General features: G+C 31.8%; 1 protein-coding gene and 3 long non-coding RNA genes across 5 annotated transcripts in view; 3 read left to right on the top strand and 1 right to left on the bottom strand.

Annotated features, from left to right (window-relative positions):
* LOC134249055 (low-density lipoprotein receptor-related protein 2-like) overlaps positions 1-21,791 on the top strand; it is a gene marked incomplete at its 3' end in the record, with an annotated part of 36,586 nt that extends 14,795 nt beyond the window's left edge. Inside the window, exons 5-7 of the mRNA XM_062731414.1 lie at positions 8,373-8,636; positions 8,761-8,910; positions 21,702-21,791. Of these exons, the coding sequence (XP_062587398.1) occupies positions 8,373-8,636; positions 8,761-8,910; positions 21,702-21,791 (504 nt within the window). The remainder of the gene's footprint in view (positions 1-8,372; positions 8,637-8,760; positions 8,911-21,701) is intronic.
* Positions 1,105-3,772, bottom strand: LOC134249058 (uncharacterized). Of its 2 annotated transcripts, XR_009988209.1 has the most exons (4): positions 3,578-3,772; positions 2,323-2,422; positions 2,002-2,049; positions 1,105-1,618 (listed from the first exon to the last, which is right to left on the bottom strand). It is a non-coding gene; the product is annotated as an uncharacterized LOC134249058 (long non-coding RNA). The 2 variants fall into 2 exon arrangements; XR_009988208.1 differs by lacking the exon at positions 3,578-3,772 and having other exon boundaries at positions 2,323-2,449.
* LOC134249057 (uncharacterized) lies at positions 3,829-5,082 on the top strand. Its single transcript, XR_009988207.1, has 2 exons — positions 3,829-4,111; positions 4,476-5,082. It is a non-coding gene; the product is annotated as an uncharacterized LOC134249057 (long non-coding RNA).
* On the top strand, positions 13,615-15,870 carry LOC134249056 (uncharacterized). The gene is made up of 3 exons (XR_009988206.1): positions 13,615-13,765; positions 14,065-14,138; positions 15,301-15,870. It is a non-coding gene; the product is annotated as an uncharacterized LOC134249056 (long non-coding RNA).
* Positions 21,792-21,794: the final 3 nt, after the last annotated feature.

Genomic DNA, 21,794 nt, shown 5'->3' with positions numbered 1-21,794 from the left:
AAACAAAATTCGATAATAAATCTCAAGTATACTGACCGATACCGACTGTTCGAAAATTGGAAGCATTCTGTAATATGCCGTAATCTTGACGAGTTACAAGAAAAGGTGGAATGTTCGGTCAAGATTTTTTACTATATAACATTTTCTTTTCGTAAAACTAAAGTGACTAATGAAATGTGCAAATCAAGAAGTAGTCAAATGTTTCTTTAAAAGATTATAAGCACCTAATTGTAGAGTTTAATAGAGCGATGTTGATGTCTAGTCTGTTTTGTTACTAAGACACAAATATACGTACATGTATGATGTATTAAACAGGACGTACCCCTGCGAGGTGAAATTCATAATTTCAGGAACTTTTATGAATCGTTCATGAACATTCATGATGTGTTCATGAACAGTTCATGACTGGTTCATAAAGATGGTTCATGAACTTTATTTATGAATATATTCATAAAATGTAGTTCATGAACAAATGATGAATTTATATGAATATTGGTAATTTTCATTTTAAAGACAGAAAAAATGTAGAGTTCAAGGTATTATGAATGTTCATGAATTTTCATGAAGACTAAAATAATTGACAAAAATGATTGACAGAAAACACTCATTACTCTCATAATGCAGCTTTTGCATGCAGATGCAATTGTTGAACAAGCCCCTGGCATAATTTATATTTAATAACATTCTTTCACCAACTATCTGAAAAAATAAATCATGAAATCTCTAAACATTTCGTGTTTTTATTTGATTTTAATTTAACAAACACTGCATCACCATTGAAAGCATTTTTTTTTCAAATTTTCTTCATAATTTAAATTAAACAGTTATATTCATCATAATGTGCTTTAAATAATGTCGTTTTTCATCCCACAACTTTGTTCGACCGAATTTTCTCTAACATCAAACTTTAAGCAAGTTGCAAAATAAAAAATTCACAGTTTCTTTTACAATGTTTTTTGAGACAAATATAATAGCATATACCACTCAGATGTACGATATAAGCACACCTTTTTTAAATGTATGTATTCTCAATGAAACTGCAAAGTATTTTACATCAAAGGTTATTAACAGAAATATCCAAGAAAAAATAAGATTACTGGGGATCACCTTGGTTAAATTAATGATAATCAAGTTATGATATACATGTACATGTATGTAGTAAACTAAAGTATGCATTTTTTTTTTAATAAGAGGTTAGATTCATTAAATGACATTGGCCGAGGATTGGGAGAGGTCATTGAAACCTCAACAGGATATACATTTACAATAAAGTGCCAGTGGCCCATGTACATTTACTGTACAAAATTAGTGACGAGAGTGACAAACACATGTATTAAATGCAAAAATACATGTAGTACACAACTACATTGATACAAAGATCCCATAAAATGAACAGTTGCTATTTTCCACCAATGTACGTTCCAAAGATCCCAATTATGGAAGATACAAAACTTCTGACATGTTGCTAGAATCACATCCTCACAAATATCCCATGAAATTTGCAATAGAGGGTTGACAGATATTTGGTGTCACCAACGGATTCACTTTTAGTACGAAGGCTCAGCAAGTTCGATGTTGATCATTCCAACAGACACTTCAAACTTTCCTTGCACAATTTCTGAAAGAGGAGATGACCATTTAAGATGTATCATTATTGATATCCGTATAAATATATGACAAATAATAAACTAAAGCTCTACAAAACAATTGTTCTTTTCTACCTGGCAGATCAGTTTACTGTAGAATATGAATTCACTATCTTGCAATTTTTTGTTCAAATTAGGATGAATTCTGATAAATGTAAAAATGTGAAAAGTTTATAGACAACAGACAAACACCAGACTGTGACACTGATCAAAAAACTCACTTAGGCCTTAAAATGGCTCAGGTAAGCTTAAATGAAAAGGCTAGAGCTGAAGCTCAATGCCTGACTAACATTGAAAAAAATTAATTTCAATTCATGTGATTTTATTGATTAAGAAAATAATGAAGAAATCTTACCATTTTTTTATACAGTTCTTGTCCTAAATCTTGTGAGCATCCGGATTCCTGTAAAATGCATGTATACTTCATAGAAGATGATATATATTTAATCTAAAATAATTATACATATCCATGCTGTTAGCATGTTTAGATTACCTTTCAGAATTCATTGTTAAAAATAATAAGGATATGGAAATTAGGCATGTTAAGAATATAAATCTTTAAATGTTGTTTACTTGGCATAGTTGCAATACTTTTTAATCTTATGCTTAAAGACATAGATTAATAAAATCAAAGTTAGTTTATTTGTTTTGAATGATAATTTGAGCTGGTTCTCACCATATTCACAAGCCTAGTGACTGATTGGTTAAGCATCTACATGTATATGCACTTTTATCAAAGGCCAGGGCTGTGAAAATCATCTCAGGCAATGCAGCAACTATTAAAACAATCGAAACATGCAAGATAAGAGCTGAAAATGGTCATACTCTGTAAATGTTATCTTGAACAAAGGAAGGTGCAGGTAAAATTCTTTACATCACAGGGTCTTGACTCAATCTGAGCAAAATTGAGTATATAGTATAATAGGGGAAAAGGGACCTAACACGCCGCCATTAATTTCTGGGTGCCTCGCTTAAAACTCTCAAAACTTTTATTTTTATTCGAAAAATCCATAAAAATGTCTTGCCAGTCGAGAGGCAGAATGTTATCCTTAATTGTTATAAATAAATCGTTAATCTTACTTCATTTAAACTTAAAAAAAAATATTCGAACTTCCGAGAATTGGGTCGCCGTCGTTAACTTCGCACCATTTTTTCATGCAATTTTCGTTCATTACCTTGATTTTCACGCACTTGTCATCCGTTGCACTTTATCTTAGAGTAGCGTTTCATAATATAACTCCTTCTGGACACCCTCACAATATTTGAATGACTATTAATCGTCCGTCTCGAGAGATCACATCCATTTTCACCACCGATTAGCCTAAGAGGTCAATTGGGTCAGCCATATTTGAAAGATTTTTTCCAAGTAATATTGTCCAATCGTCTTTCACCTTTTAAACTCCAGTCATTAAGTGCGGGACGTCAAAATCAAGGTAATGAACGAAATGGTGCGAGGTTAACGACGGCGACCCAATTTTCGGAAGTTCGGATATTTTTTTTAAGTTTTAATGAAGTAAGATTAACGATTTATTTATGACAATTAAGGATAACATTCTGCCTTTCGACTGGCAAGGCATTTTTATGGATTTTTCGAATAAAAATGAAAGTTTTGAGAGTTTGAAGCGAGGCACCCAGAAATTAATGGCGGCGTGTTAGGTCCCTTTTCCCCTATTATACTATATACTCAATTTTGCTCAGATTGAGTCAAGACCCTGTGCTTTACATCAGTTCGATTCCCAGCAAGGAAATTCGGGTTAAAATCAATGATCTTAATGATATGTATAGATTTGTTAAATAATCATTACAGAAATAGTGCTTGTCCTAAGGATGTCACAGTCGGGCATTTTATGTATGGTGCCCGGATTAATCAAAAGTAGCAGAAACATTCTTCGTTCGAGGACACATAAAATACTGTACAATATTGTACCTACCGGTCTTTAAAATGTCGTCATCTTCTTTCATCCCAAGCTGACCATGATACCCCTGTTCGTGGCACTCGTTCCAACTTTCCTTCTGTGGAACATCAACACGGTATTCGATATCTTTGAATTTCGGTGTTGTTAAAATTAATTGTTCATCGAGCCCGACTTCGATCCCGATGTTATTGTAATATTAGTCCAATTTAATTGATGACGTAAAAAGTTCGAATTCTTTATTGATAAAACTTATTTTGATATAAAAAAAATTGTATTTTCAGTGAAAAATTATTCAGATAGTGTTTGCTATTTTTTTAAACAGAAATCTTGGAAATTCGAAACTAACGTATTTCTTAGCTCTACCGTACATTTTTGAAAAGGCGCAAACTTGAAAACGCGCGAGACGTTGGAAGTGGGAATTTGGAGAGTGGAAGGATCGGTATTTGTGATCTATAATTTGCATAGTCACTGATCTTTGTCAACTTTTAAAGAAAATAACAGAATATGAAGAAGGAAGACTATATATAGGATTGATCTACTTCATAACTGGTGAGTGACAAAAATGGAGGCAATCACTGAGTCAGAAATCTGTCTGTAAATGTTACTGTCTATTTGTAAAATAAATAAATATGTCTTCTTTTTTTTTTAAATGAAAGTTTTGTCTAACTTTGCTTTGAGTTTGAATCCAACCATATAACATACATTAATTATAGACTGAGACTCGAAACATTCATAGGCCTGATTGATCTACAAAATGGCGGTCCAAGAAAATAGGCTTAAATTCCATTCAGAATGTTTTAATTTGGAAGTGCCTCTGATGCAAAATTAAATGAAACTAAAATGCAAGAAAATACACAAAAAAGTCATATGTTTTACAATCATGGGTAATTTCAGAAAATCTTTCTTTTTGAAGGAAAAAGAGAAGCAGTTCACAAATGTTGATGAGCAGAAGACAAGAAACTCTGGTTGTAAAAAAAAATCTGAGCTCTTGAAAAAGAAAGAAAAAAAGAATTGAAAATATGAATGATATTCAATCAAAGGATCCAAATGATGAAATTCTGGAAATTCCACATGGAGAGACAATAAGGATTTTTGAATTGACCATCTCTGCTCGAACTGCTTGAAAGCACTTAAAACTGTTACCCTTGTGCTGAACAAACTTTTCTCCTAGACTGGAATTAAAAACTGTTCAATTTCATGCATTAAAGCACACTTTGAAACATGCTGAGGAAGGACCCCCCTCTCCTCTTGGCCAAGTAAGGTTAAACATTCTGCAAAGAGTTGCGTTTGAATTGAAATTTTTTTATACTTTTACCAGGAATGAACTACATTACTCATTTACTATGGTTTAATATGTCAGAACTGTCTATTTTAAGTTTTTTAACAAAGATTTTGTTGCCATGGTTGAAAAATAAACAACATTTCTGTGAAATCTTTCAAGATGCTGTATTATAAAACATCTACTGTTACTTTTTTAGCATGACTTCATGCATTTTCATGAATAAACATGAATAATAATATTGCATTTTTTGTTTACAAATAAGCAAGAATATTCATGAATGCTAATGGTTCATGAATTTTATTCATTCATGAACATTCCTGAAAAAATTCATCAAATTATTCATGAACAGTTCATGAAGATCCAATGAACTTATTATTGGACATTCTTGAAATGATGAATCTTCATGAATATGACTCTTCATGAATTATTCATGAAAAAAAATATTCATGAATATTCATCAATTTTCTTTCATGAATAAAAATTCATGATTTGAAAATGTCCAATAATAAGTTCATAGGATCTTCATGAATATTTCATGAACATTTCATGAATAAAATTCATGAAAAATTCAAGGAAATTCATGAATTATTCATGATCGTCTCGCAGGGGGTATATCATAAATGTGAGCTGTATTCTCTTTTTAATGGAAAAAGTTAATACAGATAAAATCTTATTTTTACGATGTGCAGATAAATAAAATTTTGTATTGAAAGAAACACCAAAGAACTAGACATTTTTAAGAAAACAAGAGCAGATATTGGATGTCTAGTCTAATTTGTTACGCCTCAAATTTTTGACGTATTTACGCTTAAACGACGTATGCAATAACGTCAGAAATGGATATTTTGACGTTACAAAATCGGCCCCTATTCTGTGCGCGACGTCCAAACTTTCCACATATTTAGGACACAATGTTAAGATGTGTATATTACCAAGAAATTCCGAATCTTTTATTTTTTCCGGTAATGTCCATACTTTTCAACTTGCATTTTTTGGCCATACCTTGGACATGAACAGATTCTCAGCGCAACTCCTCTTAAACAGCTGCACAAAATTTCGCCAAACTTTGCACATATTTAGGACACAATGTGTAGATGTGCATATTACCAGAAAATCCCGATTCCTCTATTTTGTCCTGGAATTTGCACACTTTTCAACTTAGATTGATGGCCATACCTGGAATATGGAGATAAACAGTTTGTCAGCACAACTCCTTTTAAACCGCTGCACAAAATTTTGTCAAACTTTGCACATATATAGGACTCAATGTGTGGATGTGCATATTACCAGGAAATTCCGATTCCTTTATTTTTATGGGAATTTCGGCACTTTTCAACTTAGATTTTTGTCCATACCTTGAATATAGGGATGAACAGTTTGTCAGCGCAACTCCTCTTAAACCGCTGCACAGAATTTCATTAAACTTTGCACATATTAAGGACACAATGTGCGGATGTGCATATAACCAGAAAATTCCGATTCCTTTATTTTTATGGGACTTTCGGCACTTTTCAACTTAGATTTTTGTCCATACCTTGAATTTAGGGATGAACATATTTAGGACACAATGTGTGGATGTGCATATTACCAGTAAATTTCGATTCCTTAATTTTTCCGGGGATTTCCTCACTAAAAACTTAGATTTTTTGCCATACCTTGAATACAGAGATGAAAAGTTTGTCTGCGTTACTCCTTATAAACCGCTGCACAAATTTCATTAAACTTTGCAGATATTTAGGACACAATGTGTAGATGTGCATATTACAGTGGCTGGAACGTTATTGTTGACACACCAATCGTGTAGAATAGTTCGTGCATCGTGCGTGATCGATCGTGTAACGTGCGAGATCGTGCGTGTAACAGACTCAATCGTTTGCGGTTTTAATTGTGCGTGAACGTGCGTTTAGAAACGTGTAAATTTCGTTTTGTAAGTTTTTATCGGAATGTTATCTGTGAAACAAGTATTTCGTTTTTATTTTATTTTATTTTTAATCCAAATAAAAAGAAATAAAGCGCAGTTTACATAATTGAATGCGGAACGAACTAACTATTGCTTATAAACAAGCAAAATAGTAAGTCGTACAATAGCTTACTTTTAATTAATTTTTAAAGTAAAACAATAATTTGTAATGTCGTTTTCTATGTTTTAGAGATACATAAACATTTTGAAGTAATGAAAACATATAGATATAACTTTTAAGTTAAGTCAGTCCATGCTGCCATTTTTTTGTCAATCGTACCCCCCATTCTTCATATTATGAAATCCAATTCAATCCAATTTTACCTGTCCACCTACTACTATCTTCTGATAGAACAAAAAAATCCGTTTTCTTATGTCGGAGAATTATCTAAATAATTATTTATTATCTAAAATAATAATAAAAAAAAATCTTACATGTATTTAGTACCAGAAATACCCATTTCTGTTTTTTTTTCAAAGTCGATAATATAATATATTTTTTGATAATTCTTTGAATCTAAAATCAATATAAAGCCGTATTTCGTTTTGGAAATATCGATTCCTAAATAATTTGAACTATTGTGCGTGAAGAATCGTGCGTTTGCGTTAGCAATCGTGTAAGATCGTGTGAGATCGTGAAAGATCGTTCGTGTATCAGGTTTAATCGTGCGTCAATCGTGCGGAATCGTGCGTGTAACGTGATCGTTCTTGTAAGTTGTCAACAATAACGTTCCAGCCACTGTACCGGGGAACTCTGAAGCCTTAATTTTTCCGGGATTTTCAGCACTTTGAGTTTTTTTGGGGTATGTGAGCTTGCTTACTTTTTTTTCAAAAAGTAAGTCAAACTTCAAGGTCAAGATCGCAGTGTGAAGAATCATAGTTTATTAAGAAAGTTCCAGTCACAGGTAATGTGTTCTATGTGTAATATAAAGCCCATCTTTTTAACTTTCATGTTAAGTATCGGTTCTTTCAAAAATCATGCATAGATTATATTGGTTGTTATGTGCTCAAAATCGTTGCCATGGGTTAATCAAGTGAAAAAAAAAATATGAGATGTTAATTGCATTTTTAAATATGTCTGATTTTATTTGTATAAAATGAATTGAAGAATCTTTAACAATTGTACATGACAGTGCTAAAAATATTATTCTATTAGGTGTTGCTAAGGAGAAATTGCTATGAGCATGGAGATATGATATTGTAAAATGGCCCCTAGTTTGCAGAAAAGTCTCAAAAGTCTTAATGTATTGTATATCACCCTTTGCATGATTTGTACACGGACCTTTACTTAAAATCAACTTCAAGTAATTTTGAAATATTTTGAGAAGAACAAAGTTCAAGGTCACGGGTCACATGTAATACATGTAGATATAAACTTGGAAAGATCTTTTTACAGTCTCTGCCCTCAATCAGAATATATGACCAAGGTTTAAGTTTAAGGCTACAGAGAAGAAAACGGTCTGTCAAATGAGATTTAATGCCCCCTTCCACTTTCTGTGAAAGCGGGAAACAATTCTGTCATCATTATAACATCACATAAATGCTCTATTCTAATCTTTATATTTCAGTGTATTTTTATGAAAATTGTGGACAGGAAATCCACGTTTATGATTCTTTATATTTAAAACTGAAGTCAAATGACGGCTATTTGATACCGGATGTGTTGTGCGATAATATTGTGGTAGCCCATGGTAAATTTCCAGACCTTGGCGAGGTTGTTAGTGTTTATGCACATTTTCGCTCTATAAGTCTTTCACAGCCAGAAGATGGAGTATGCATGTCCTCTAGAATTGATATCTACAGCGGATTAAAGGAGAAAAAGAACCTAACAGGTATTTTATTAAAATTGATTTCGATTGAAATGATATTTATGAATTTATATTTTTGTGTACTTTTTAATTTGTTTCCTGTGCTTCAAAAATATTAATAAATTCGTTTCAAATATCATTTTTACAGGAAGTGAAGGACTTTGTGGGAATTCGTTAGCAATTGCAGACTACTCAACTACAGACGATAATTTCATGCCTATAGAATTCAAGACAGATATAATCACACAACGGGGAAATTTTGAAATAATTCTTACCAGTTTTCATACGCCCACTTCCGGTGAGTTCTTCATATTCGCTTCTAACGAGACTCAAGCATTTTCGACCTTACGTGAGTCAAGAAAAATGGACAGAAAATACACACGATTGAATTTAACAGGTACACTGTGTTTTGTGCATGTGGCTTCCCAAACGAAAAATTGCTATAATTAGAATTCAATCGGAGTATTCAGATGACTAATTAGTTGACGGTCAACTGAACGTCAATTGACCATTAGTTGAATTTTTGCCATGCAAATGAGGGAGAGTTTAACTCATTTGCAGAGAGTAAACCACAGTACTGTTGAATGCTCCAATTTATTCTTTACAAGTGACCGTTAGTTGAGTGATCCTCTATTTTCTTTACAATTGACCGCTAGTTGAATACTTCTCTATTTTCTTTACAATTGACCGCTAGTTGAATACTTCTCTATTTTCTTTACAATTGACCGCTAGTTGAATACTTCTCTATTTTCTTTACAATTGACCGTTAATTGAATGCTCCTTTATTTTATTTGCAGTCGACTGCAAGTTGAATGCTCCCCTATTTCCTTTGTAGTTTTTTTCATTAGCTGAATACTCCAATGGTCAGTGCACGTAGGTGTCATGCATTATTTGAAAAAAAAAAATGCAGGGAGATTAAATTGAAATCTAAGACAAGCAGTGTTCTTGAAAATTAAGCTGCCATGTCTCTAAGTAGGAAAAATCACATCAATGGAGTATCTAAATTGACATAAATGTACATATATACATCTAAATGCATGTGATAAATTAATTAAGTTGACACACTCTCATAAGTTTCTGCATATGCCTTCTTCATTTTCCGTGCAGAAAAGGTACTATATAGATTTAGTCTGTAACGGGAACCAGTGTAATCAAGGGACTAGAATAAGGCGAACCTTTCCCAAAGTACAAGTCCTAACCTTGATGTAACTATTTAATTCAATGTACTCTATTAATTATAGTATTTGAGATTGGAAAGTCTTATCAAAATGATTGTATAGATGGGATACACTGGTTAAAATATTTACCCAGGTTCTTTAATGATTCCTAGATTATGATCAACACTGTGTTTTGAAATGAAAAGATTTGTCAAGTTTTATAATTTATTAGAACAAAGGTAAATATGATTTTATACTAGTTGATAACAAAAAGCAAAGATGTTTCCAAAATATAACAACTGGATTTATCCAAAAATAAATAAATATTTGAAAAATATAGGGGGAGAATATGACTTTTAAAAAATATGTATTTATTGCACTAAAGAGCTTTCATACACCCAGAATGTAGACATGTATAAAAATAAACACAGGGATAAGCTGAATATATCTCACTGAAATTAGGTAAATGATATTTAATTCTACCATGAACCAACAATATTTGACTCTACTATGGGTATATTATACTACATAATTTTGCTACCAAACTTGAAGTTCTTTAAGCACCAACGTTGCGTTCTTGACCCCTAGCAGAGTGAAATTCGCAAGTTGAGTAGCTCTATATATAGGGAGAGTAAGCCAATTATACACTAAAAATAAATGCCTAATCTGATTGGCCAGGACTACCCAAATGAAAACGAAATTTAACAAAATACTTGCAAAATATCTTCAAAACCCTACCAAATCATACTTTTATATTTTGTTAGTACGTTTTGAAAGTGTTACATTTAACGAAACATCAATGCAAGACTTTACAGGATGGGGTGGCATGGTATTTTGTAAATGTTTTATTACAATGTTTGTGTTTTATTAAAGTTTCTTTACACTCTGCAGAATGAAATTGCATTTTGAAAGTATTTCTGTACACTTGTCTACATCAAAGTAATATTTTGTTAGCATTTCATTTGAGTAACAGACATGATTAAGTTGAATTATCTAAGAGCTGCTAAAAGCTTCCAAGAACAACGTATCTATTTACATCCTGTGTTAGACTATTTGCGCCAATTTTCAAACCATCAGTACTAGGTCAGAGAGAAACAAAGAGATTGGTGAAGGGACATGCAAAGTGTTACTATATATATTTGATCCCTGATTGGAAAAAGGAAAATCAGGATGAATCATAAAAGAGGTATATTTATTGTTTGACATAAAGTTCTTTTTTACTGGACTACTGTTACTATATATATTTGATCCCTGATTGGAAAAAGGAAGATCAGGATGAATCATAAACACACCTCCTAACCTCATTTGCATAAATCGGAAGAATTCGGCGATAAACGTTATAAAATATGTACAAAATCCGTAAACGTCCGAACAGCTTTCCTCGCGAGATTCAGCGAGACCAACATGCTAGAGGTGAAAATCGAGAGAGAAATTCAACATGAAAAAAGAGGTAAAACTTTATGTTATCTCGATTTATAAAATTTGTAAATTGCAAAAAGTTGAAAAACAAACGTTTCTTTACCTGAAAAGTGAAAGTAGGTTTGCAGTTTCTTATTCTGTCAAGTGCTATTGCACTTTAAAGTGTCAAAACAGCACCTCTCGATTTTGTAAACATGTTTCCACGTGGAAGGGAGTAGTTGTGTTCGTTAAGATTAACCCATATACATTGATTTAGTAAACAAAAACACTCGTAAGTAGAATTTCATTTATTTTTTCGATTACCTGTCGCACAAAATGACTAAATATTTTAGGGCATATTTGTCAAATGCTGTTAATAGCATGTCTAAAATTGAAGAGAAAATGCAGGTGTGCTATGGTTCGTTCCTACTTGTGGTCTACTATGCATGCATAGATATGCAGAGTTACTGTTACTCGTATAAAAGTCATTATATTTACTTATCAATACCCAGTGATTTGTGAAAACAATATGTGTTTTTTCAAAAACCAAGAGACTAAAATTTAATTCTATCCGTACTCGTGTGTATGCACAAGGAGTTCTTCCGAATTTCCTTTACACATATACATGTGTGGATAAAGGATTAAAGGTTTGTTTTATACATTTGTTTGCAGTTTTAATAGTGTCAGGTGTTTATATCAATCATGCAGTTTTCACTAGAGCCTACTGATCGAAATATGGTTGTTACTTTTGTAATTTAATATCATAGAATTTATGATCAGATGATGTCAATGCAGTTCTCACATACTTGTGTATATATCAGGTATGAAACTTTACATATGCAGTTGTGGCCCGCATGGCGCAGTTATTAGAGCATCTGCTCTCGAGTCGGGAAGTAAGGAGTCAATCCTTACGTCGTGAGTTCGATTCCCACTGTGGGACGTGGAGACCAGTCCTTCGGATGAGACCGTATAAACTGAGGCCCCGTTTCGCTGTAGGTACTGGCACAAAAAAGATCCCTTCCTGCTCATGGGAAAGGCCCTTAGTGCCGAGCATTGGACAAAATTTGAAGCCCTCCACCAGCAAGTGGTGGCGTCTCCATATGAGTGAAAAATTCTCGAGAGGGACATTCTAAACATCATGCAATCAATCACATAATATTATAATAGTTTATGAAAATGTTTGAATTAAATACATGTATTCTTACAAACAAAAATATTCAAAGAATACATGTATTTAATCTACATATTGTTTAATTATTTCAATGTGTTAAATGAAGAGTAATTTTCTTTTTTGTTTGTCTATTGCAGGTTACTAGAGTACATTTTGAACAGCCATCTCCAAGTATGACAAAAATAACAGAATTGACTGTATAAGGTAATAAACAAACATTATTGAATTTAGAAAATGTATATAATGAAGCACAAATGTGAAATCATTGTAGGCCCAGGCTAGAAATAGTTTTCTTTCACTGCTCACTCAGGCTTTTTACTGGTCAGCTCATCATAATATCATTAACCCACTAGGCTACTAGAGGGAGACTGACCCAAAACCATAATAATAATAATCATGATAAATGTAATAGCTATATTTTGTGTATTTAATGTGATACACAGTTGACAAATAATTAATCTAAACAAAACAGGATTCCGAAATGACAGAACTTTGAAACAAGCCTGTCAACTTACTATCCCAACTATAATTGTATTTTTTTTATACATAGACCTGACCCAAAAGACATATGCCCCCTACCATGTACTAGCCTAGATAAAAAAAAATCACCGACCCCAGTCACGTGGGCCTTCAATTATTTTTTAGCCTTGCATTGTAAAGTCAGCTATCGAGACATTCCATCATTTTTTGTTTGTTTTTTTTTTTAATGATATGCACCATCCCACACAAATTATACACACAAGAAAATATTTTTTCCCATTTTTCAAATATGGGCTTTACTGATCTTTAAATGTATACAATGTTTGTCATTTCTTTTGAAGATGACATTGTTTATTGAATTTAAAAATGATCTTCAATATGTATGCGCATGATACTGTATTAAATGCACAAATATTATAATTTCATTAAAGTAAAACAAAAAAGCAAATATAAAAAAAAGAAAATCAATTCAATTCAATCATAATGTGCAATGAATGTTTCTTGCAGGATATACTCTGAGGACAAGTGCAAGGTTTGACTGTTGTGAGTATTGTATATGTAATTGTAAGGATAAATTTAGAACATTTAACAGGCACCATTATTATTTAATTATTATCATCCTGATTGGAATAAACAAAGAAAAAATATTAAGCATGCCCATTTACTCCAATATCTACATGTACATGTATATCAATGTAAAAGAATCCTGTGTAAAGTTATGTATAGTTAGAGAGAGAGAGAGAGAGAGAGAGAGAGAGAGAGAGAGAGAGAGAGAGAGAGAGAGATGTTGATAAAAGGGTCAATATAATTGAAAATCATGCATTAGTGATCTTTGTTTTTGTTTAATTCTCAAAAGATTTAATCACATTCTGTTCTATTTTCAGCAGATACTTTAATAATAAAGAATGGGTGAATAAATTCTCAAATCATGCTGCATAACAGTACATGTAAGTTCAAAGGCAGAAGAAAATCCATTTATAAAAGAGAATTTATAAATACAGTTGATTGTCTGTTTCAGCAAACAATTTAATGAACTGAAAATTATGCTGCCATCATACATAAATCAGCATATTATGCAAACTGTAAATGATTGCATTACATATTTTTTCTGATTTGCATGTAGTGCATTGATATTTGTCAGTATTTTTAATTCAGTTTTTTCCACATAATTACAAATGCTTGTATTTTATTTGGATTGATTTTAAAAATTAAGAGGATTGTATTAACTTATTAATCATATTTGTAGTTCAACTGTAACAAAACAAATTATCTGATGAAAGCTTCAACCATCTAGGAAAGGATGTCAAGCCCAAAGAGAAGGTATGTTGATTAGTGGTGACGATATGTTATTGATGTAAATAGAGTACAGCAATAAGATAGAGAGAACAATAGTAATCCGTAGACACAAAATTAAATCTTAATTCTTTTCAAGAACAGCAGGTCATGATTAGTCACTCTGAGATAGTTATGAGCAGATTTAGACTTGTTCATATATGTAGGGTAGGGTGGGTACACAGTGGGGGATAAAAGTTTTATTCTGGAATATTTAAGGCTGAACCTTTTATTATGAAATCTATTCAAGATTATCAGGGCACGATACATCACATATTTTTAACGAATACATCCTAGTACAGAATCCCAGATTCAAGGGTAATGGATGTGCCATAATTAGAAACAGAATGTATATCTTGAAAGTCCTATGTAAATATTGGACAATCATTTTGTTTATTTCCTGGCTTTTAAGTTAATTAGAGATTAAAATAATATGTTTTCATATTTAGATTCCTATTTTATGGAGACTTTAGATCAAAAAAGCTACAATTTTCAGAAAGAAAGCAATATTTTGGGGTTATAGAAAAGGGGCATAACTCTCATCATGATAGTAAATGATAGATGCCAGATAATTGTGTACTGTTGGAAAACAAGTGATTAAAGTGCCGTCTGAATAAGTACAGTGAAACAACAGTATCTTAAAATCAAACAACTTTTGACTACCTAGGGTATGTTGATGTTCATGACAGTATAACAAATTGGATGAATGATTTGCAAACACTTGGAATTGCATTTATATGATTTACTTTTGTTAATTTAATTTGCTAATTTTGCGCATATCTTTTTCTCATTCAGATTATTAATGAACAGTGATAGATTGAATTAGCAACTGTAAATGGCATACATGTTCATGTATATGAATTTTATATACTCTGTTCAGAGTCGAACTTTGGTATATATCTTTGACACTGAGTGATATCTTGAATACATTGAGATATCAAAGTCCTTTTAAAGTCCCTTGAACAACATATTTTTTTCTATTTATCTCACCCTGAATCTCTTTGATATCTCAGTTTTTCAGCAGTCAAATAAGCATTTCAAGATAACAAGTGTGACTTTATTTTATTATCATTTAATTAATTTATGATGAATTATAAAAATATCAATCATAAACTTTTATGTTAATGCATTTACATTTTATACTTTTCAGGCCATATAACAAATGGTTGCCAAATTCATGAAGACTAACTGGGATGATACAGTACGTTTCTACTCTTATGAACCACATCTAAACATCATTTGAGGATCCCTTTCTCAGAAAAAAAGAATTTGCATATTCAAAGACTATATAGTTTATTGTTAATTGTACATTGTTTAACATTCTTCTTGAGAATTTTTCACTCATATGGGGATGCCAATTTTATATTTGCCGGTGAAGAGCTGCAAATTTTGTCCTTTACTTGGCACACATGGTTAATTGAGCAATGAGGGATCTTTTTGGTGCTAGCACCTACTGCAACACAGGACCTCTGTATTTACAGTTTCATCTCTATGTCCGACTCTGGGATTTTGAACCAGCAATTTAAGGATCAACTCCTTACTCATGACTCTCAAGCAGACGCTCTTGCCACTGTCCCATGCAGGTGACTTCATAGGTTTTAAAATAATAAGATAAGATTTATAACTTGAAACTGATTTTTTTTAATTCAATCACAGTATAGAAAATATTTGCAAAAAAAGGGATGTAATGGCTACATGTAGCTCTCACTGGTATTGCATGCTTAAACTATATATGTGAATTACATATTGTAATTACACATGTATTTTAAATATGATCTGTAAAAAAAGAAAGACTTTAACATTTTTACTATGAATTTTATTATAAGGTTGATTATCTTTAAAAATTGGAACTTTAATTTTTTTAGAGTAGGAAAAAAATATTTAGAATGTATATGTGCATTTAATTTTGTTTATTAAAAAAAGTCAAATTTTAGGAGATCTATATATTGATTTATAAATTTTTACTTCATTGATATATGAATGGTGTGCATATCAGTTTAAATTATTTTTGTTGAATTCAGTTAACAACAACAAAAAAAATAATAACTGAACCAAATTATGTAGATAGATACCTTCCAGAAATATTTACATGTACTAGTAGCTGCAGATATGTAGCTTATGTGAAATCAGGTATACTTGAAAATCAATTTGCCTATATTTATTATACAGATATTTAGTTAACACATTCATATACATATGCAGTATTTCATACTGAAAATAGACTGTGTGTTAATGTTATAATTATTCAACATAAAAATTGATCAGAAGTTATCTTGATGAAATAAAAACATATATCTTACAATATTTTGTTTTCTTTTTTCCCCCAATTAATTACAATTTAAAGGTATATAAATTGATAAAAGAAACTGACTATACCATTAAAAAAAATCTTGAGTTGTCTTTTCTTGTTTAAAGAAACTATCTGATGCAATGAATGCTCCCTTGGGTTCATGACCCTGAATATTAATAAGGTTGGGAGGTGTGATAAAAGAGGTATATTTATTGCTTGACATAAAGTTCTTTTTTACTGGACTACAATAACTTACTTACTTACTTACTTAATCCTCTTCGTGCTGGGTAGCACATAAGGCCGTCACCAGAGACTTCCATGCTGGCCTGTCCTGTGTCCATTTCTGTATCTGTCCCCATGTCCAGCGGTTCTTTCCCATCTCTTTCTCTACAGATCTTCTCCGTGTTTCTTTTGGTCTTCCTCTCTTTCTCTTGCCAGGTGGTGTCCATTTCAAAGCAACCCTTGGGATGAAAGTTGGGTGCATTCTACATACATGCCCTATCCACAGCCATTTTCTTCTCTTTATAACTTGAGATAGAGGGGTGGTTACAATAACTATATAACCTTCAATCTGTGAATGTGGATGTGTATATATATGGCCCTGTTTTATTGGGTTTTTATTTATTTTAAGATTGACCTTCAATCCATATACTAGCTTAGAACAGTTTTAAGCATTGGATTAAGTGATAAATTATAATACTTGAAAATTCTGTGAAAACAAGGTGATTGGAGAGGTGGCCAGTGACATGAGGATTATATCTCTTAAACCAAGGGACTTTACTTTACTGCAGAGAATGATATAAGAGAGTGAACTTGCATGGTACATGTTTTTAAATGCTTGAATGGTGGGCTAATTAAACATTTCAAATTTAATGGTTTATTGATGATTTGTTACTTATGCTTTGTTAGTAGTTTGTTAGAGTGTTTTGTTAGCCTCATTTGCATGTGATTTGCTATACTAATGGAATACTGTCAAAACACAGTGTTTTGTAAGTACAGTACCCGCATCGTTATTCTTTACAAATCTATCGTGTCCTATCGTGCGTGTATATCCTATCGTATCCTATCCTATCGTGTTCTCCGTTTATCGTGTTTTGCGTTTTCTATCGTGTTTTCCGTTTATCGTGTTTTGCGTTTATCGTGTAGATCGTTTATCAGGTTCTATCGTGTATCGTGTTTTGTGTTTATCGTGTATATTCGGAAACCCTCGCTTTTTATCTTTACAACAGGAAAAACCTACCGAGGTATTCCGAGTTTCTTTTTCGTGTTGTTAACTAAAATAAGATTATTTTAACCAAGAAAAAGAAAAGAAAGTTTTATCCCTCAGTTTTTCATCATTAAAAGAAATATTAAAGCGTGGAAGGAAAAGAATAAATATAAAAATAATATAATTAATAAATTAAACAATTAATAATTCATTAAATTCAGACAATACTCATATCATAGTCAAGCAGAGAATTAAAAATTAATTTTTGAAAATGAAATAAGCGATTCCCAGGTTGTTGTTTTTTTAATTCAACGAATTGTATAATTTTTTTTCGTCAAAATTAAATGTTAATCAAATTTTCTTAAATTGGTCAGAGTCACTAGAGGATGATTTTCGGTAAGTCACGGTGTATACGTAACCCCCCTCCCCCCTGAAAAAAATTATAATGATAATTAGCAGAGGATTTATTTGTATCTTTTTTAAATGTCCCGATCAATCGTCTGGTACTATTAGGAATGCGTTTTCGTCTCTTATCTGCATATATGCACAATTATGCACAATTATTCAAAATTTTGATTTTAAAAATAAAAATAACTAAGCGTTTAAGACATTGATCCAGATAATTTTAACGCGGATTATGTCCGTATAGGTACAATTTTTAAATTTATTTTTCATGTTTTTATCACTATCTAATCAGTTAATTTTTTTAATATGTCTAAATCTAAAAAAAGAATTATATCAAAATTGTAAAATGTAAAAAAAAAAAATGCATGAAAATGCTCTACCCGATTTAACAAACCATGGCAGTTACTATAAAATAGAAGTTTTTCATTGATTTTATCTGGCATTTAATCTTAAAATAATAAACAGGAAAAACATGATGACATTTAACAGCTTACCTTTCCGGCGTGGAAATAAACTGAAAATATAATACACCTGAGTGTCAAATCGAAGAGCTTTCCTTGCCATAAAACTGAAAAGTATGTGTACCTCTCTAATCAGCACACTGCCTTCCTGCGCGGTCAAAACCCCTCCCCCTTCTCCCCTATCCCCCTAAATGATAGCTCGGCCTGTGTGTGTTCACCGTCAAAATACCTAAACTGCTCTCTCACCTTGTGTCAAACAGTATATATTTTCGGTATTCTGTTCATACCTTGTGTGAACTACATGAAATATTATTCTAAATCAATTAAATAATTGTACAATTTGTGGATTTAAAAAAAAAATCATTTCCTTGCTTGAATTTAAATAAAAAAAATCATAAAAATCAATTTAATGAAACAACGTCCCTTAGCTCAATCCGCTGATTTATTTTATTTATGATGCTTCCATAATGTGTATGTTAATAAGTCTTTTAATGAACTTTTTAAAAAAAAAATACTGCACTTATGGTACATGAACTTTTGGATTATCGGATTTTCTTTTGGATCACCGGGTTTGCATCGGGTTACAAACAAAATTAATTCCAGGAAACAATTTCTTTGATCGTAGAAAAGATTGAAATAATATTAACATTCTAAACTACGAAAAGTTGCTTGCATCGATTTTTTTCTACGGTAATTTACTATATTAATGACAAAAAAGAAGTCTGATTCCGCAATGACCATGTGAGACGAGTAAATGTATTGAACCAAATCAATTTATAGTATTAATCGATTTCATTCCATACGTATATATCTTTATTTAAGAAGTCAATATTATTTTTGGCTATTTGGTTAGCTCATGTTTATTTAATTTTAAATTGGTTACGGATTTTCAACATCCCGACCTTCGAATCTGCCGTATATGAGATTACCGGGTAGGTCTAAAATAATTTTCAGATTTATCAGATAATTATTGATTTGCATTAGAAACAGCACACACAAATTTAATAGCAATGATTTATAATTATTTAGTCGGAAAAGTCGCATTTCACCCTTTTAATATTTGTTTATAAATTTTTGTGTTTTGTATTTTAAAGAAAAAAAAGTATTTTATTATTCAATTCAATGTTCGTTAATTAATACGAGGTTTTAAGAATATGATATATAAATGTTTACATGTACATACATATGAGGAAGAGCTTAGCGTAAACGTACATGTGAAGTTGTAGCAGATTCATATTCTGTTGACACAGTTTACATGTATTAATGCAGAGCGCTATTATATATTAACAATTATTTAGATTTCTATTCAGGAAATTAATTTTCTTGAACTATATAGTTTTTTAAAGCCGATTTCTTAGGACCTTTCTTTCGGCCGGTCTTATACATCTATTTTTTCCCCTTTGATTTTAATATTTAATTGCGACTTTTGGATACACCGCAGATTGCAAACTTTAGACATTAAATACAAATATTTAATCTATTGCGTAAATTTCTTCCGTGAAATAATTTATTACTTGTAGATAAATTTATTAGGTACAAATGTATATTTTTTTCATAAATAATAAATCTATTCATAGAGTTTCATAAATTTATAATAGTATCCATGAGAAACTGCACATAATTATGTAAGGGATTTCTGTGCAACAATTACATGAATGTTAAAATATCCATAATTAAAGGATTCATAGTTCAACCTTAAAATGAGAATTTCAACATTTACACAATTATTCGTAAATCCACACCCTTGAGTAGAAATTTAAAAAAAAATTACAGTTTCCATTTCATAATAATCCAATTAATCATTGTCAAAAAATATATACAAATAGACAACTTTTGTAAAATGACCAGTGATATCAAAGTTTTTATTATAATAATTAAATGTACTCTATAATTTAGATTGAAGCTATTTAAATTAAAATATTGCAGTAACTAAACAAAATAATCTTTTCGTCTTGTCAGAAAATGTTCCGACTTTTGAAACAAACCTATCAGTTTTTGCGTTTATCTTATCGTGAAGATCGTTTATCAGGTCTATCGTGTTTTGCGTGTATCGTGTTTTGCGTTTATCCTATCGTGCGTGTATCCTGTCCTATCGTGCGTGTATCCTATCGTATCGTGCGTGTATCCTATCCCGTTAATATATACATGTATGTCCCTGCGATAATAAACTATTTACTTACTTACTCACTTACTTACTAACTTATAGTAGTGTAACGTGTATATGGGTCCGTGAATTTGAGTATAGATCCTTAATCAACCAAATGAATTAAACAAATGATTATGCAAACTTGAGATAGAACGAATTAAAACAAATGATTAGATATAATAGATGACAAAGCATAAGAAAAATGAACGAGTCAATATATTACATATATTACTTAGGATTTCCTATCCTTATCATAATAAAAATAACTAATGCGTATAGGTCTCTGTCCCTGATGTATTCGGACACGTCTGTGACAGGTACGTTTTAAGTTTCTGTTCTTTACCCAGACAGATTTAAGCATTTATTATGAAGTAAATTATCACTATATTCCTTCAAAATATATTTTAACCCAGTATACTAGCCACCGTATACTGTATCCTTTTAAATCCCGTACCTTGTTATTTCGTTTTAGACGACCCTCTGTTGTGAGCTCCGACTGGCAACTGTCAGCTTTCAGCAGAATGCTCTTTTATATAGTAAAGATCACCCGGACTACCCTCGGCCGCTATCATAGAGCACTACGATAAAGTCCGGGTGATGTAATCCATCTAGCATCCCGAGCCCGATCTGTCACAGTAGTATTGGCTAGTTATGAACCAAAGTACGGCATTATTAACACTTGTCTAGCCATATTGTACTTTGAATGATGGGGGCCAAGGGGGCGAAGCCTGAAGCTTCAGGGTTTTGGTGTATTTAAAAGAGTATAACCAGGCACAATAACAGTGGTACTGATTAGTTATGTACCATAATATGGCATTATTAACATTAGTCATATCATAATTTAAAAATTTTAAAGGGGGGGGGGGCGTGCGCCCCCATCGCCCCCCCCCTTAATCTGCCAGTGAGTATATAGGTGCATAATACATAAGTAGACATCCAAACACCTAGCTTGATCCTTAACATGATCCGTGACTCTTAAAAGAATTATTATAGAGAAGCTAGTTTATTATAAATATTATAAAACATTTTCATTATTTTACAGGGGATTGTTTATCGGGTGAGTTCCGTTGTGATAATGGTTGGTGTGTGGACTCGACGGTAAAGTGTGATGGTTTTCAGAACTGTGTTGACAAAA

This window comes from Saccostrea cucullata, unplaced genomic scaffold, assembly GCF_032062105.1.
Source record: "Saccostrea cucullata isolate Sc308-1 unplaced genomic scaffold, CSIRO_AGI_Scuc_v1 ctg3683, whole genome shotgun sequence".
Taxonomy (NCBI): Eukaryota; Metazoa; Mollusca; class Bivalvia; order Ostreida; family Ostreidae; genus Saccostrea; species Saccostrea cuccullata.
The sequence above is the reverse complement of the archived record's forward strand: the minus strand, read 5'-3'. Positions and strand labels throughout refer to the sequence as shown.